The 16,621-nt window shown below is 34.2% G+C and overlaps 3 protein-coding genes across 4 annotated transcripts in view; 2 read left to right on the top strand and 1 right to left on the bottom strand.

Moving 5' to 3' along the window:
• The first annotated feature begins 2,127 nt into the window (after positions 1-2,127).
• On the top strand, positions 2,128-3,351 carry LOC117779953. The gene is made up of 2 exons (XM_034616309.1): positions 2,128-2,698; positions 3,320-3,351. The coding sequence occupies exons 1-2, from the start codon at positions 2,128-2,130 to the stop codon at positions 3,349-3,351; spliced, it is 603 nt and encodes a 200-aa protein (XP_034472200.1).
• Positions 3,352-3,755: 404 nt separating this feature from the next.
• Positions 3,756-6,401, bottom strand: LOC117782069. The gene is made up of 5 exons (XM_034619007.1): positions 5,849-6,401; positions 5,701-5,789; positions 4,309-5,545; positions 3,905-4,245; positions 3,756-3,850 (listed from the first exon to the last, which is right to left on the bottom strand). Exons 1-5 carry the CDS (start codon positions 6,292-6,294, stop codon positions 3,840-3,842), a joined length of 2,124 nt encoding a protein of 707 aa, XP_034474898.1. The 5' UTR covers positions 6,295-6,401; the 3' UTR covers positions 3,756-3,839.
• A 3,697-nt stretch (positions 6,402-10,098) lies between these two features.
• The window catches only part of LOC117794467 (beta-1,4-glucuronyltransferase 1-like), a 57,840-nt gene continuing 51,317 nt past the window's right edge, over positions 10,099-16,621 (top strand). For both annotated transcript variants that reach the window (XM_034635073.1, XM_034635072.1), the window contains exon 1: positions 10,099-10,258. The gene's annotated coding sequence lies outside the window, so the exon portion shown is untranslated. The remainder of the gene's footprint in view (positions 10,259-16,621) is intronic.

Below are 16,621 nucleotides of genomic sequence, written 5' to 3'. Positions count from 1 at the left end.
TATATATATAAGTAAATAATATATATATATTTTTTGTTTTATTGTAATTTTACTTAATAGCTGAAGCAAATCCTGTAACAGGATTTAAAACATTTAAATCACATACCGTTTTATTTTTTGTCAACGCATAAATCAACTAAGATCTACATCTATATATGTAAATATATATAGTCTGCAGATGTATGTGTCTATATATGAGTGTGTATGTAAACTGTAAAACTTCCAGCCCCACCAGCAAAAACAAATGAAACAAAACATAAACCATATGTAATTCCAGTAACTTAAATAATACACAACAAATAAATACTTACTCGAAATTTTGGCCAGAACAGACCTTGCTATTTGTGAGTTTATAAACAATTGGTCTGTTTGCTTGTTGTGGGCCAACGGAGTACCGTATATTGTAATTGCAAATAGTTAAATGTTAATTTAATAAAAGCTCTAACTAAATAACAATATACACAATTACCATAGCTAAATGCAATTGTAAAATGAAAATCAAAATTAATTTATAGTTTGTTCACAAATGAAAAAAAGTTGCAATTAAATACGCATTCGCAATAAGTACATTAAAAAATTTATTAAATTTCATGGTTTAACTTATTAGAACATTTATTTTGCAAATTGTGCGGATATTTTTCTACTTAAGTGATAAGCTTAAATAGCTTAAAGTTGCGCCACAAAATTCAACTGCCCAAAATTTCCAAACTTATTTACTTTATTCTTGTGCTTATTGCAGTTTGTTAAGTGCTACTTTTTTTCAACTACTCATCCATAGGAAATATTTAATTTTCATTAAATGATAATTTTAATAACTGAAATTCAAATGGATCAATAATTATACAGTTAATTGTCAATGCAATATTTTGTAATAAACATTTTATCAAAACAAAAAAAGAGTACATATTTACCAATTTATTATATTATATCAAATAGAAGAATAGAAGGAAATTAAGATGTTATAATAAATCGAGTCTGAAAATTATATGCAAAGTAACAGAAGGCAGCACTTGTCCAGATTAAATTTTCTACATCGATTTGTCCTAAAAGCTGAGACAACACAAAGGATTTGATATCAAAGCAGAACAAATTTATGGTCTATGGGCAATAAAATGACAGAGCAAATTAACAAAATCAAAGTTGTAACTTGCCAAATAATTCAATAAAATCAGCATTACCTTGCTTAAATTATTCTTACTATCGACCGCTGCTTTTTAGAAAAAACGATTGACACCGATAATGCCCTTAGATCCTCCTACGAGACCCTAAATGCACTCTTAGATGTGTGCATTCCGCTTATATTCAATCGTCTGGTTCTTTAAAACCTCCTTGGTTTAAGCCTAGACTTTCTTATGTAAAGAATTTAAAATCTTCTTTTTCTCCTGTGCCTCCGCCTTTATAAATTGGGTTTCCACTTATTTAAAAGGTAGAACAAAAACAGTGATTCAAAAATTTCGAGTTCGATTTACATTACTTCTGGTGTACTTAGAGAAAATCACTTGGGACCTTTATTTTTACCCTTTTTATTAACGACCTATCCATCCATTTGTCCGATTCTTATATTTTACTGTATGCAAATGATCTTATCTTCTTATACTTTTTCTTAATCGTCGATTTTAAATGTTTTTTTTTTTTGGTTGTAGTATATGCTTATTAATCTTGACATTTATGTATGTTTTTAGTTAGATTAAGGTGTATTTTATTTAATATCTAACATGAAGAAATCAAATACAAATCCGGTATTAATATAATTTAATTAATAAAGATTTGTAATATACTTGAATCTTAAATAGATGCAAGCTGGAGTAAAATATATAAATTATACAACATATTTTTATAATTTACATGAGCCATTATCCTCGATTTGACATTGTTGTAAGTTTGAGTACTAAGCCGGAATGGCCAGTCATGTATTAAAAAATTGTAAATCATTTAAGCGAAATTTAAATTTGAACAGACCAACTGAAAGAAATGAACGATATAGTTTAAAAATGACTGAACAAGTTCATTCACTAGTTTTAATGACCCGTTCATACAAATTTGTTTTGATCGAGTCGACACAGCTCTATGGAATAAAAGCCGATTAAAAAGTTTCTTGAAATTAAAAGATAAACGTTGTTTATTAAGATGGATATTCTCAACGATGATTGCCAACTGCTCATAATAAAGTATTTGAAATTGAAAGATCAATTATCGTTATTTGAGGCAACCAAAGGAGAACGATCAAATCGTTTAAACTCGAATCTGCGCTTCACCTGGCAACATCAGCTGGGATTTACTTTGGATATGGGCCAGTTTAAAGTCTTTGACGAGAAACCAGAACTGTTGAATGATTTCCTGTCCATCATTAGTCCAAAGGTGCAACAATTGGCTCTATGGGGCATCACAACCAAGAGACTACAAAGTTGGACACACTACAAGTTTCCGGAAATGAGATCACTGGATTACGTTCTGAGTACCGATTTGATGAAACACGACCCCTATACAGATTGTAACGACGAATACTCCTATTTTAAGGAACCGGACGTTAAACTAGTTATACAATTAATTGCACAGCTATTTCCAGAACTGAACACCCTCAATCCTGATAGTCCATTTGATTTGATCCACTTGACAAATTGGATGGATTTGCGCAAACTGGACTTGGGCCAATGTCGTACCATTTCCCGAACAGATGAGCTTGGCAAAATATCCGAAGGTTTACAAAAGCTAGAAGATTTGATCATTTATTATGAGAACTTAAGCGAAAATCATTATAAGATGTTAGTGTGTTTGCCGAAGCTTCGAGCACTTGCCTTGAGAGATATGTCACGATTAAACTGTATAATAGAAATGCGTGCTAAGGATATTGAGAAAATTACTTTAGACAACGTATCATCTAACCAATTATTCGACGTAAAAAAATGTTTTAACTTACGTCAGTTAACCTTAAAGAAGTCAACAATTATCACAGTCGAAGATATTCAAAAATTGATCACGGCTTTGCCACTACTCGAACGACTTGATATTGTATTCTCTAGGATTTTGAGGTCTGAGATTGAGCTTTGGAAAACTGTTGCCTGTTGTCCATCCCTAAAGATCTTAAACATATCGAATGTGAATTTACACAAACAATTCTTTTCATCAGAAAGGCGACTAATGGAAATGGTTTTGAATAAGCGATCTATTCCCCTAATTCTACATTGCCATAACACTATCGGAAACAAAATGATTCGCTTACAATTTAAACATCGAAATTTAAAGGTCTCCTTTGTGCCCTTAAAATTCGAATTCGATTGCGTCTATGATTATACTGTAAAATTTAATTTTTATCCTATAGAAAAGTCCGCTACCAATGAGGAAACTTTATAATGATTTTTTAAAGATTTATGTAAATGTATACATTTTAAATAAAATGAAAGATATAATTTTTCCAATTGCTTACAAGTTTTCTAATATATTATTTTAAGCCAATAAAAAAATATATATAATAAAATTGATTATTTTTTAAAGTATCCAGATAAATGTTTTCTGATTATAATTTCTTTCTGAACCTAAACTTAAATTTAATTTTAAATGGAATTTATTTGATAGAAAAGGGATTTTAAATTGGAAACTGCTTTCACTATACCAAGATACATGTTGAACCTTGTACGAATAATATTTTTTCGATAAGACAAACCTTTTTTTATCTTTCTTAGTATTTGCAAATTTTCTTAGTAATTAATTCGATATACGATTGTAGTTAATAATTTATTATATATAAATATTTTTTTGTATTCAAGTGACTTCATTCAACCTATGAGTTCGCTTTTCACTTTAATTGCAGTTAACAGATTTTGGGTCCCTACAACTTAACGCTATGTAGGAGCTGTAAGATTATTTATTATATTATAATTCGATTTTGAGAGTTGACTGTACTTACAGGCGCACTGTGTGAAATTGCAGCTGGTTGCCTGTGAAATGGCGTTGGAAAGTGGCGATGGTTCGCAGCAGGGACCTGATGGCATCTCGCACGGAAGTGGGCAGCTGGAGAAGCAGGGATCTGTGCCGCATGTTGGGTAGGACGGGCCACAGGGCGGCGGGCAGGTTGATAAGCATGGCACGGCGCAGGGGGCATAGCATGGAGTACTGCAAGTTGCTGGAAAAGGTGCGGCACAGGCCGCTGAACTTGATGGAGCATAGGATGGGGGCATCGTGCAACATGGCAACTGATACGGCAGCTGGCAGCAGCCACCTGACGCAGCTCTGTTTGGTGGGGGACAGCTGAGCAGTGATTGATTAACTGTTGTTTTAATCCGTTAAACTATAACAACACATGATACTTACCATACTGGTGGCATACAGCCCATGCAACTGGGGCAACTGCCGCAGCTGCCACAAGAGCCGCAGTTGTCGCATTTGGGAAAATGATTAAAGTTGTTGCCACAGCCACGTAACGGTTGGTAGTCGGCGGTATAAACGGTATAGGATTGCAGTCTGTCGTCGCCACAACATGGCTGCTCCATGGGGCAGCTGCCGGGGCAACAACAATGTCCCTGAGCAGCACGAAACTTTTGCATGAAACCCTCAACATTCAGACAGTTGCCGGAACAGGCACAGCATTCGGGAGTTGGCGAACAACAGGGCATTGTTCCGCAGGAGGGAGCAGGAGCGGAACAACTTGGTATCCTGCAACCTTGAGGTGGAAGCGGAGCTGAGCAGCAGGGCATGGGCCCACATGGAGGTGAAGGCGGAGCTGAACAGCACTGCATTGGTCCGCAGTTTGGCGGCGGAATCATGCAACATGGCAAGGCACATCCGTTTGGCATACCTCCACAAAAGGGCATCTCCATGGGGCACATATTGCCCGCATTATTATGGACATTGACGTCGACAAAGGAGAATCTGCTTTGTGTTGGCGGGCATTGCCCGCGACCAACTCGACACTGTGGCATCGATCCTATGCATTCGGGCATTTCAAAGCCACGTTCATCTTCTGGACAGGGTCTCTTGAGGAAACAAACATTCGGGTTGCCAGGACAGCAATTTCCGGTGCAGCAGGAACGTGAACTATCCTCCAAGCTGGATGCTCCATCACTACAGAAACTATTGCTCTTTTCAGAGCAGGTGGTCGAATCATCAGTGCAAGATTCGCCTGAGTCCACTTGCGCTCCAGCTCTTTCCTCAGCCGGACAACTTGGATGACAATCGGTGCAATTTCCACCTCCTCCGGCCATATATTGGTATTGACTATATTGACCAAGGCCCGATCCATCCGACTGGATATAGCCTCCTCCCGGCATGCCCTGTGTTGAGTACTGTCCATAATTGCTGAATGATTGTAGATAACCCTGCAACTGGGCATTGTTGAAGTGCTCTGATTCCGGCGACTGGAATTGATAATCCATTGGCCCGGACAATAACTGAGATTGGCCATATCCTCCATAGCTATACAGTGGATTACTCATTTGCATTGCAATCTGCTGGGCATAGTAATCGCTGGCAATCATTTCCTGCTGACAATTCTCGCCATTCATAAACTTAACACTGTTCCCCGATTGATTCGGATTTGTGCTGTAAGAATCTTGAAAAAAATATTTAAGTAAAGCATAAATTTAAACGCGCTGATTTGGAAATCACTCATCGACAGTTCGATTCTTTCAAGTTTCGATTTTCCGATTTTGATTTCAATTTGGATTTAACGTTTGGATTTACATCACAATTTGGTCTTTTACTTACTTTGGGATTCAATGGAATTACTATGCTCACAACCTAAACCCTGTGTCTGTGTCTCTGTCACCTCTCCGGATGCAATGCGCATTTGCAACCTATGCAAACAGTTCAGAAAATTAAATTTATCGAAACGTTTTCAATGAGCTTAACTTACTTTTTATCTTTATCAGAATCGGTGATTTCTTCTGGAGGCGGAGGAGCAGAAGGGCGGGGAGAACGAGAAGGACGAGGAGGTGGGGGCGGAGGAGTTTTTTTCGTTGATAATGGTTTCTTATTTTCCTTTTCCTCTTCGCTCTGACTTTCTATTTTCTGTCCATTTTCAGTTTTATATTTTTCCATTGTTACATTTGTAATGTCCGTTTTAGCTATAGTTTCTTGTAGTTTATTGCATTCTTTGCTCTCCACAGTTTGCGCATTGTCAACATCTTTCAGAGTGGATGTACTGGATGAACTTAGACAGTACGTCCTGGGCAACGGTCTATAGGTCTTATAGATATCATCAAGACTTTCGATGGATTTCAAATTTCTAGCATTCTCTTCTCGCTGCTCCGAAGAAAGCGAATCGATGTCATCGATCTCGTCAGTGTTGAGAAACGCCATTGTTATCACTCAATTCCTGGCTAGACTCATCAACCAAAACCTTTGGTCGTTAGCTTACCCATAACAAGGGCACATAAGTGCATACACCTGAAATTTTGTTAGGCGTAGCCTATGAATTTTTTTATTATTTATTTTGTACTGTTTAAAAAAATCACAAAATGTCAGCCGCTTGCTTTGTTCTTGAATTTATCGAATTTTATTCAATTCCACACTCACATCAGTTCCACAGAAATTTGTAAAGCAGGATTTTAGTGTAGTATCTCTAAAAAAAACAAGTTTTGTTGCATTAGATTATAATAAGATATTTAGAAAGTTCTTAATTCTGTATTCCTTATTTTTAAATTATTATCTTAATTCATCCTAATTCCATTTTATATATTAAGACTTAAGATTCTGGTCAAGAAAGCAGCAAACTAATATTTAAATTATTTTAAAAAGTTATTGGAAATGGTTATAATCAAAATTAATTTTTTTTAAATTAAATTTTTACCTAAAGTATATAAATAAACATAGTATATATAGTATTTAAAATTCTCATCCACATTAAGAAGCATTGTATCGTCACGAGAACCCAAATCATCTGAGGAAGCCAAAATGCAGAATGAAATTTAATTTCCGTTTCGGCATAATATGTCGCCTATCCGCAGGGGACTGAATGAGAATTGTTTGTGTGTTATATCCTTACAATTCCTTAACAGCATATAAAACTGTTGCCCACTTTAAGGCGACGCGTTTAAAAATAAACTTCTGCTTCCTTCGACTTCACCTTATCACGCCCACAGGGATAGGAAGAGGGGATAAGAGAGAGACAGAGAAAAGGTAAATGTATGTAGGTGTGAAATTTTTATATCTACATATTTTTAGTATACCCTTGGCAAGGTTTATAAAACTTTATTACGAAAAAAAAAACTGTAATTTTAACTTAAAAAAATAAAGGAGAATATATATAATTAAATGAGAAATATTTGTATACTACAAGTTATATTTTATATATCGTTTATTTTACATTTTTTGACAGTGTCTATAAAATACGAGAAAGAAAATCTTATAAGGAATTTAGTGCAATGATAGTAAGAAAAGCATTTTTCTTTTAAATTTATGATTTTAGCTTAAAGTAATCAAAAAAAAAAAATTAAAAAAAGAACACAATAAATTAAAAAAAAAAACAATTTTCGGTGTTTACGCTTAACAACTGGACCTTTGATATAAATAACACGACTTAACTTACTATAAAAAATGTTTTTCGGCAAAGGATCGAAAACTTCTTTTAGGGAGACCTGAATAGTCTGAATTGGGATGAATACTTTAGAGTGGCAGTGTTTGGAATGCGAAAATATATTGCAAACGAAGTGAAAACTGAAGAGTCTTTCCAAAAGGCAATAAATATAATGACACGGTTTGTATCAAGTAACAAGTAGAACAATCACAGTCGAGATACTTATTTTACATGTTTTACAAATTCGCAATTCATTATCGAATTTCAATCGCTACTTTTATCTAGTTTTTGCTACGCGTTTTTGTTGTTCAGGCAGTGTTTATTGCATTGTGTTTGCTGAGAAAACCAAATTGAGAGTAGACCTTTTTGTAAGAGAATTTGGAGTTCGCCTTGCTGCAGAGAGCTTTCCATTTTTATACCCTAAGCCCATTGAAAATGGTAAAAAAAAACGGGTATAATGTGTTTGGCAGAATGTATGTTACAAGCAGAAGGGGGCGTGGCAGACCTCCCAACGTGTATATAATATATATATTATATATTATTGATCAGGATCAACAGCCGAATCGACTGAGTCATGTCCGTCTGTCTGTCCGTCTGTATGTCTGTCCGTCTGTTTGAACGCGTCGATTTCAGAGACCATAAGAGTATGTATGATATGTCGGTTCCTGGATACCATACGCAGATCAAGTTTGTTTTTATTTTTGAATCGGACCACTATATCATATAGCTGACATAGGAACGATATGTCGAAAATAAAGTTTTAGCATGAAAAAGTTTTTTGTTTGTTGAGAAATCTTAACCAAACTGATAGAATATGCATCTGAGCTGGTATTATACATCCTGACCAAATTTGGTTCGAATCATTCCACTATATCATATAGCTGCAATAGAGACGTTCAATCGAAAATGAAGTCTTAGTATGAAAAAGTATTTTGTTTTCTGAGATATTTTAACCAAACTGACAGAATATGCATTTAACTTGGTTTTGTACACCCTGAACGAAGTTCGTTCAAATCGGTCGATTATATCATATAGCTGTCATAGGACCGATCGGTCAAAAATCAACTTTTAGTATGAAATATTTTTTTGTCTTTTAAGATATCTTAACCAAACTGTTAGAATATTCATTTAAAATGGTTTTTTACATTCTGACCAATTTGGTTTAATTCGGTTCCATATATCATATATATCATATAGGAACAATTGGTAGAAAATCAACCTCAGTAAAGAGTACCTGAGCACAGGGAATCCTACTGTCGAGCGTGCTGGACTGCTACCGCCTACTTGTTCTTGTTTTCTTTTGCTGGGCTTATTAATTGCCGACAGGTGTCTGAGAATGCCAGCCAGAAAAATACTCTTAATTGAATTTCCGGACTGTTTTGGGTGCCATGGAACCTTCTGGCGCTTAACGCCACATAATTGTGGAGCAATTGAAAACAATTGTTTTGCCATAAAGTTGAATCCATGTTCATTACCCGAAAGGCACCTTATTAGCCAACAGTTTTATTTTCTTGTGGGTCGAGATGCTGTCGTTAGGTTAACATATTTCAAGCCACTCTGCACCTGTCCAGCTGGTGCTATTAAATATCCATATCCATATCAATTTCATTCCCGCTTTCATGGCACTTTGCTAACCACAACCAGTCGTCATTATCGTCACCAGCTCTTACAGATCTTGGTCAAGAAATTTGCATGCCAGCGTGAACATTGGCATGCGATTGAAATGTTAAGTTGCAAAAAGTTTGCTGAACGATTGTCTGATTGATTGGTTGCTGGACGGGAAGGGAGGACTAATGGTACATCAACATGAGCTGGGCTATTGGACAGTGACTGGTTGGCTGCAGTTATTATGTTCAATTAGACACTAAGGAATTTAAGACAATTTGATTGATGTTGTAATTGTTGTTGTTTCTTTCTATTTGCTTATGAGCTTGTTGCATGCAGAATGAAAAATAGTAGCTAAACTGTGACGGCGTTTTTAGAAGATGTAAATACATTTGCTTATCCATACCGGGTAATTTAAAAAACTAATCGAAATACGTTCTGCTGTTTGTTCGAATTGAAATGAATTTTTGATAATTTTTTTAAAATTAAATTTGTAAGTTCAACCCCGACGGCTGACAAACTTGCAATTTTCATAAAATTGTTGCCCTTTTTTATGTAATACCGAATTGCATTGATTTATTGATTTTTTTAAAGAATTGTTTGTTGTTTAAATTTTTGAAATTTCAATCGCGCGCCTTGTCGTGATGTTTCCGAGGCGGACACGACAGTGTGGCAGCACTGGCAGATGATAACATTAGCAAAAGTATGGCAGCGCTGTTAGTCTATGCAAATGCCGGTATTTAAATTTTAAATTTTAATCAGCGACATGAACTAGATTTAGCTGCAAATGCAAAACACCACATTAAGTTTTAATAACTTATTTGTTCTATAATAATTGGTAAATTAAAAATCATCATACAGTGTCTTTTATTCTGTTATCCGGCTGTTAGGTAACTAACAGTGACGCTAAAAAATACCAAATAGTCTTATGTTAAAAGCATCAACAGCTGTAATTGCAAAATGCGACAGTTAACAGCTTGCTGTTAGCAGTCTGTGAAGAAATTTCCAACCGTGCGGGTGGCTACGCGCGTGCCAATTAAAATTTCCAACAAGAAATTGAAAACTAACAATGAGATTTTCGCAAAATAAACACATAAAAGACTAATTAACATAACAAAGGGTGCCAAACCGTGTCAGTGCAAGGTGTGTAAAAGTAAAAAGCAAATAGCATTTATAATTGCTGACTGCACAGAGTCAAATGCATCATAAGGCATATCGCAATCACAGTAATAAAAACAAGTGTAACATACGAGGCGTGCGGCCAGCCCATAAGTGTGTGTGTGTGTGTCTGCGGAGTGCTTGTGTGTGCGTGCTTTGAGCTTGTGTGCGTGCGCGTCACCTAAATAAAACAACAGTTCTATGTTGAAAGGCAGAAAGCAAAAAGCATTTTTTGCAGTTGCTGCCAAAAATCAGCTGTCTGCTATGCAGTTGTGAGTGCGTATGTATGTGTGAGAGTCTGTGTAAGTTTGTATGTGCAGACATATGAGTACATGTGAGTTAGGCCTAATTGTAGCAATTTTTGTTGTTGTCGGTTCGCTTTAACATTTAAGTGTTACATTTTGAAGCCCAACTTGGTTTCTTTTTCTTGCGCCTACATTCTGCGCTTATCGTTTTATTTTTTCAAAGCCAAAGCCACAAAACTCGTTTCGTTATATATGTAGTTGATGTTGCCGCTGCTGTTATTGTTGTTGCTGTTGTTTTTGTTGTTGTACAACGCATCACGCCTTTTGTGTTTTTAATCGCACAATTCATTCATGAGGCCCGCAGCAGCAGACACAGCAACAATACCAGCAACAACAACAACAATAACAGTAGCGACAACGATCGTCTACTCAATTTGGGCCGCGCATTTCTACACAAAATTTCTTTTATTTTCACGTTACAAAAACATAAAAAAAATAGAGACACCAAAAAAAAAGAAGGAAGCAAAAATCAAACAAAAGCAAAATCAAAAGAAATCAAATTTCAAGCTGTAGCAACAACAACAACACGAAATATATACTGTTACAGCCGCTGCCAAATTGCATTTGCTGTTGTTGTTGTTGTTATTGTAGTGAATGTGTATTGTGAATTGTCAATTGTGAATGTGATGTAAGTTTTATATATTAAAAAAAGTATTTTAAATACACTTTTTCGTTAAGTTGTGTGTTTGTTGTTGTTTGTGTTCGCCATTTGCTCTTTTCTATTGATTTTAATTTTAATTTTGATTTTGTATATTTTGTTGCCCGGCTTTTTATTGCCGTTCAACAGCAACAATAGCAGTAGCAATTTCCGTTACGCGGTTGCCCACACTTTTGATGTTTGATTTGGTCTTATTATATGTCATATACCCTGTAAATTATTGTATGTGCTAAGTGCGTGTTTCGATTCACATTATTCTACTTTATTTTAAATTATTTTTATCATTATCAAGGTGTTTGCCATTTATAAATAAAGCAGATTGAGAATATAAATAACCGTATCATAATCAAATTTTTGGCACTTTACCATTGACTTGTTTAGTGCAGCGTTAACAAGTTCTTTACAATGGTTTTCTCATGCTCGTAATCCCGCTCCTGCTGTGAGGAAATCTAGTTGCCTTTTTAAAAATGGAAACGCATCGCTCGAAAGTTTACCGTCGACTTTTATAGCTCCTGCCTTAATAATGCATTTTATGCTCATAGGTTTTTTTTAAACAATACAATCGGGTGCTGAGCCCAGTTAGCTTTTCAAGTTACCTTGTCTTGTATCTGAATTAGAATATACAGTACATAGAATACTTATATAATCAACATTATTATCATATGGCTTAATAATTAAATTTGTTTTTATTACTCTAGTAATTACAAATTAATAGTGCTCTTTATTATTTTACCACCTCTTAAATTGCTATTAAATTAAATTCTTTGAATTCCCTTCCAATAATAGTATCCTAATAATTGAAATTTATTTTTAATAGGCAGCTTTTTTTTTAAATCTCTTTTAACACATTTCACACATTTGTTAACAGATTAATTAATGTTTAATAAGTTGATTAATGCCTCATTAAAACACAACATCAAATTCGTGTGTCAAACATTTATGATTGTCAACAAAATATTCGTTCGTTTAGCTAGAATTTAAAAATAGCTACTGACGCTCGACGAGCAACTAATATGTATATAAATTCGAATGTGAAAAAGTGAGACAACATTTTTAAGTAAAAGAATGTTTATTGTTTACGTTTTTGATCAAATTTATAAAAGGTAGCTTCATAATTATTTATTTCAAGTAGAAAACAACAAAAGCGCCTTACTATATTTACTTTAAGAACAGATCTGCTCTTGTTCTCGTATATTTATAAAAATCCCTTCAATGATTTCTTTTTTTTTAATGTTGTAAAAGTTATTTTGTAATGAACTTAGTTACAATATAAACACAGAGTAGAAACGTGGCATATTTACATAATACCTGTTAGTACGTAACACATAAAGTTACATCCAATTGTATAACGATTTTATCAAGTGTCTTTGCTACTGCGGCAAAAATGTGCGTTGCACGTAAATGTCAATAAGATACTACCCACTGAGACGAAGCTCAGCTGATAAGCTGGCGCATTCTCGGATGAAGTCAAAAGTGGACAACGGAAGGAGAATGGCGAGGGAGTAGAGAGCTAGGAAGGGCGCATTGCAGTGGTTGCTTAGTAAGACCGATAAGCTTGACATAATTCCACAGTTGGTTTGCTGATAAAAATAAAACAAATGCCTAAAACGGAAGTCTCCAGTTTGAAATGCCACAGCTACTCATGATTATATACAGATGTTACTGAATAAATAGTTAAAGTATTTCATCGATTTTTAATTATAAAAAGGAAACCCGTCTTGTTAATCGCATCATAATGAACAGTGAATTTTGTAAGAGTTTCATTTATGATAAAATCTGCTTCCACTTAAAAATTCGTTCAATACTTGCAAAATCAGTTCTGTGATTCTACAATGTAATTTTTGTTAATGTCGTATTTTTACATATTTCTATAAATACTAAATTATATTATTTCTGTTCTGCGTTTGAATTAATCATGAAAGCATTGATATAATATATTTAAAAATTTAAATATTTTCTGTACAAATCAGCGTCTTGCATATTTTGTGTAAATTAATTGTTCAACTGCAAACGGCAGTTGAGTTAGCGCAGCAATTAATTAAAAAGTCAGACGATCCATAACGAGGAAAACAATTCCCCCGCCTGACCCAAAGACCAAAAGTTGTCTGGTTACTTTTGAAGACAGACAGACAGACATATACAACATTCATATATACAACATTTATACGTAATTTGTTTGTAAAAAGGCGTCATGGCAACAAAAACAACAACGGCAAAAATTCAAAGGGGGGCGCGTGCCATGTCAGGGTTCAGCAGGTCAAATGCTAAGCAACTTTTCTGTTTTTTTTACCCCCGCAGCTGTCTGAAAATTTTAACTGCCGCATTAATTTCAATTTTTGTTCCAAGTTTTACGTTTTCAGATGTTATTTTTTACTTTTAATGAAGCCTCTTGCAATGCTTAAAATTTAAGGCGGCTTATAAAAAAAGGTTCGGTTGAAAGAATTTAAACAATTAAAAAATATTTAAATATGACATTTGTACAGTTAACAAAAGCCGGAAGGAAGTATTTCTGACCTTCCAAAGTTTGTCTGTCTATATGGTACGAGTTTTGTTTTATCAGAGTTGTTAACAGCGTATTTTCAAAGATTGCTTGTCATCTCATTAATTATGCTATACGACACGTGCCCTATTGGGAAGGCACAACTTTTCATTTCGTTAACAAATTTTCAGTAGCTGAAACTTTGATTGAAATTTGCCCTTTGATAATGAACTTCACTTTCCAGTAACTCGCGCATTAAATAAAACTCAATCGAGGGACATACAGTATAAAGTCTTCATGTAATTAACGAGCCAAGGCACGTTCATCGATCAAAGTCGAGTCAAATCCCAATTCCAAACCAAAGGGAAGTTAACCTTGACACTATTAATTACCAGTACGATTTTTGAATAAAAAAAACAAACAAATTGCAATTTACACTTGAATTAATCAGACTATACTCGACCTCAAATGTAAACCAAGTCAACTTCAAGAAGTTGCAAATCAGCTGTCAGCAAGGGTTAACAAACCTCCCCTTTAACCCCCTGTTGTTGGCCTTATGACAACAAGTTTCTGGTCTGGTATTAGTTTACAGTTTTGTGGTTAACCACAAATAAGCATTTTGTGCATTTTGTTTTCTTTTCGTTTTGTTTCGTTTCGATTCGTTTGGTTTCATTTCCTTTCCTTACACTTTCCTAACTCAAACTTGGCCATTTGTAAGAGTTAAGCCCGGACGGTAGCGGGGTGTGTATATATATGTGTTTATGTATGTTTTTTTGGATTGCGGTTTTTTTATTGGGATTTGGCTATGGAAATGGCTGCTTATCTGCTTCGATGGTCCTGCTTGGTCAATCATCAATAGAATTTACGTTGCCTGTTCTTCTTCTTATTTTTATAATAAAAAATATAAAATTATATTTATACTTTTACACTTTGCTGGCTTCTTAGGGAATTTGAAAGATTTTTATTATTGTTTCTCCTACGTTTCAATGCGCAGAGATTGGGTTCAGATTTCTATTAAATTAAATAGTCTTGACTATTAATAAAATGACAGTTGCTTTAAATTCAATCAAATTTTAAACGTGTAGTTATTAAAAATATTAAACATAAACATTATTCCTTAATCCCAAATATAAAATTAGAAATGCTTAAATATAATTTAATTATAACTATTATTTTTAAATTTTATAATTTTATAATTTAATTTGTGTTTATCCTTGTTTTTTTTATAAAGATGAATAAAATTGTATTTAAATTGCTTAAAATTATTTATTTTTCCCCAAGGACTTTTAAGTCACATAAGCTTGGATGCCGTTGTCTTATGAGACCTTTCTTAGTTTCAAAGCCGGCAACTGTCATGGTAACCACAAGGCAGGCAAAAATGTTTTCTTCAGTTGTCTAACAATTAGGAACGCAACCATTCGTGGGTCGGGTCGTCACAGGTGGGTCGCTGGCAACGCGTGTGATGTGCTGACACCTTGCTGGGGGGCGTGGTTACGTGGCAGGTCCATGCTGTCCACATGACAAGCACCTGAGGCAGGGGCTCCTGTTTATGGTTGATTGAATTGAAATGTGGCAAGCATGTGGGAGCATATCTGACTTAGACTTAGACTTAGACAGGGGATGTTCGAGAGCGTTCATGTTCATGTGGTATTTTCAGTGCTTTTCAACAGTGCGATAAGGCGAGAATATTCTGGTTAAAGTCTGACTTAATAATTATGCAAAACTTCACTTAAAGTTAGTTATTTTCGGTGTTCAGTCTTTAATTAACTCTAGAAGGTACTTTGGTAAAATATTTGAAATTATTTTTAGGTAATCTGAAGTATCCATAAATTTATTCATCATATTTATTGCTAAATCATTTGAAAAGTGGAATGTACAATATTTTAATTATTTGTTTTATAAAGTATAGTTTATTATACTATTTAAAAGTAAAATCAAATTTTCTTATGTATTTTTAGACACTCAAAGATTGATGATCGAATTGTCGAGATCCTTGGGGATCCCATATGTGTTCTTAAATGTTATTACCAACGCATTTCACATAATCAAATTTGTCTTCTGTAAACTAATAATAAGATTTTTATAAATAATATATTTGCTCTCATATAGTATATTCCTCTTCACGATTTTGAATCACATATTAAAGGTTATATTTTATTAACTGCTGTGTGTGATTCAATAACCCAAGCGTAACACCAATTCATGAAATCATATTAAATATTCCCTTCTTGCCGATTTATTTGACTAAAATTTTTAATGCCACTTCCATTGTTCGAACCGCCAAGCGATGTTTATCTGCCCTCTCGGGAATCGACTCATTATTTTATACCCAGCTCTTTTTTATTTGTTGTTTTTTTTTATTGTTATGGCCCCAGCAGCTGTAAAAACAGAACAACAAATGCGTTTTGTTAATATAAAAAATGTTTCAAATAAATCTGCTTAGAACAGTCGGCGATGTATTATTTGAATCGATGGAGTGAGCACTGCATTTAAATTGGAAAGCTGTTATGTCGCCTTCTATTGCACTGTTTAATTTTCTTGGAAAGCTATTATTTTTAATATTGAGTTATATAAATTGAAATTAGTTTTCATGACTTAGATATATGCATTATAAAATATCTATTGTAAAGACACTTTGCATATTTATATTTACAAAAATAATAAATAATTTACACTTAAATTATTTGTACAGTAAATTGCTAAGTTATGATAACAGACACTTTTTCATTGGTTTTTTTTACTGGACTTTAGACAGGAATCGAAAAGCCGATATGCTTGTTTATTTTTTTTGAGTTCAGAGTATCAAAGATACATTATTTCTTACTATCACAGTTATTTTTATCAATTTTACTTTACCATATTTACTAATTTTTATGCAGAGTATGCAAATAGCTGCTTTGTTTTCT

The sequence above is a fragment of the Drosophila innubila genome (genome assembly GCF_004354385.1).
Source record: "Drosophila innubila isolate TH190305 chromosome 2L unlocalized genomic scaffold, UK_Dinn_1.0 4_B_2L, whole genome shotgun sequence".
NCBI lineage: Eukaryota > Metazoa > Arthropoda > Insecta > Diptera > Drosophilidae > Drosophila > Drosophila innubila.
This window is presented reverse-complemented; position numbering and strand designations above follow the sequence as displayed.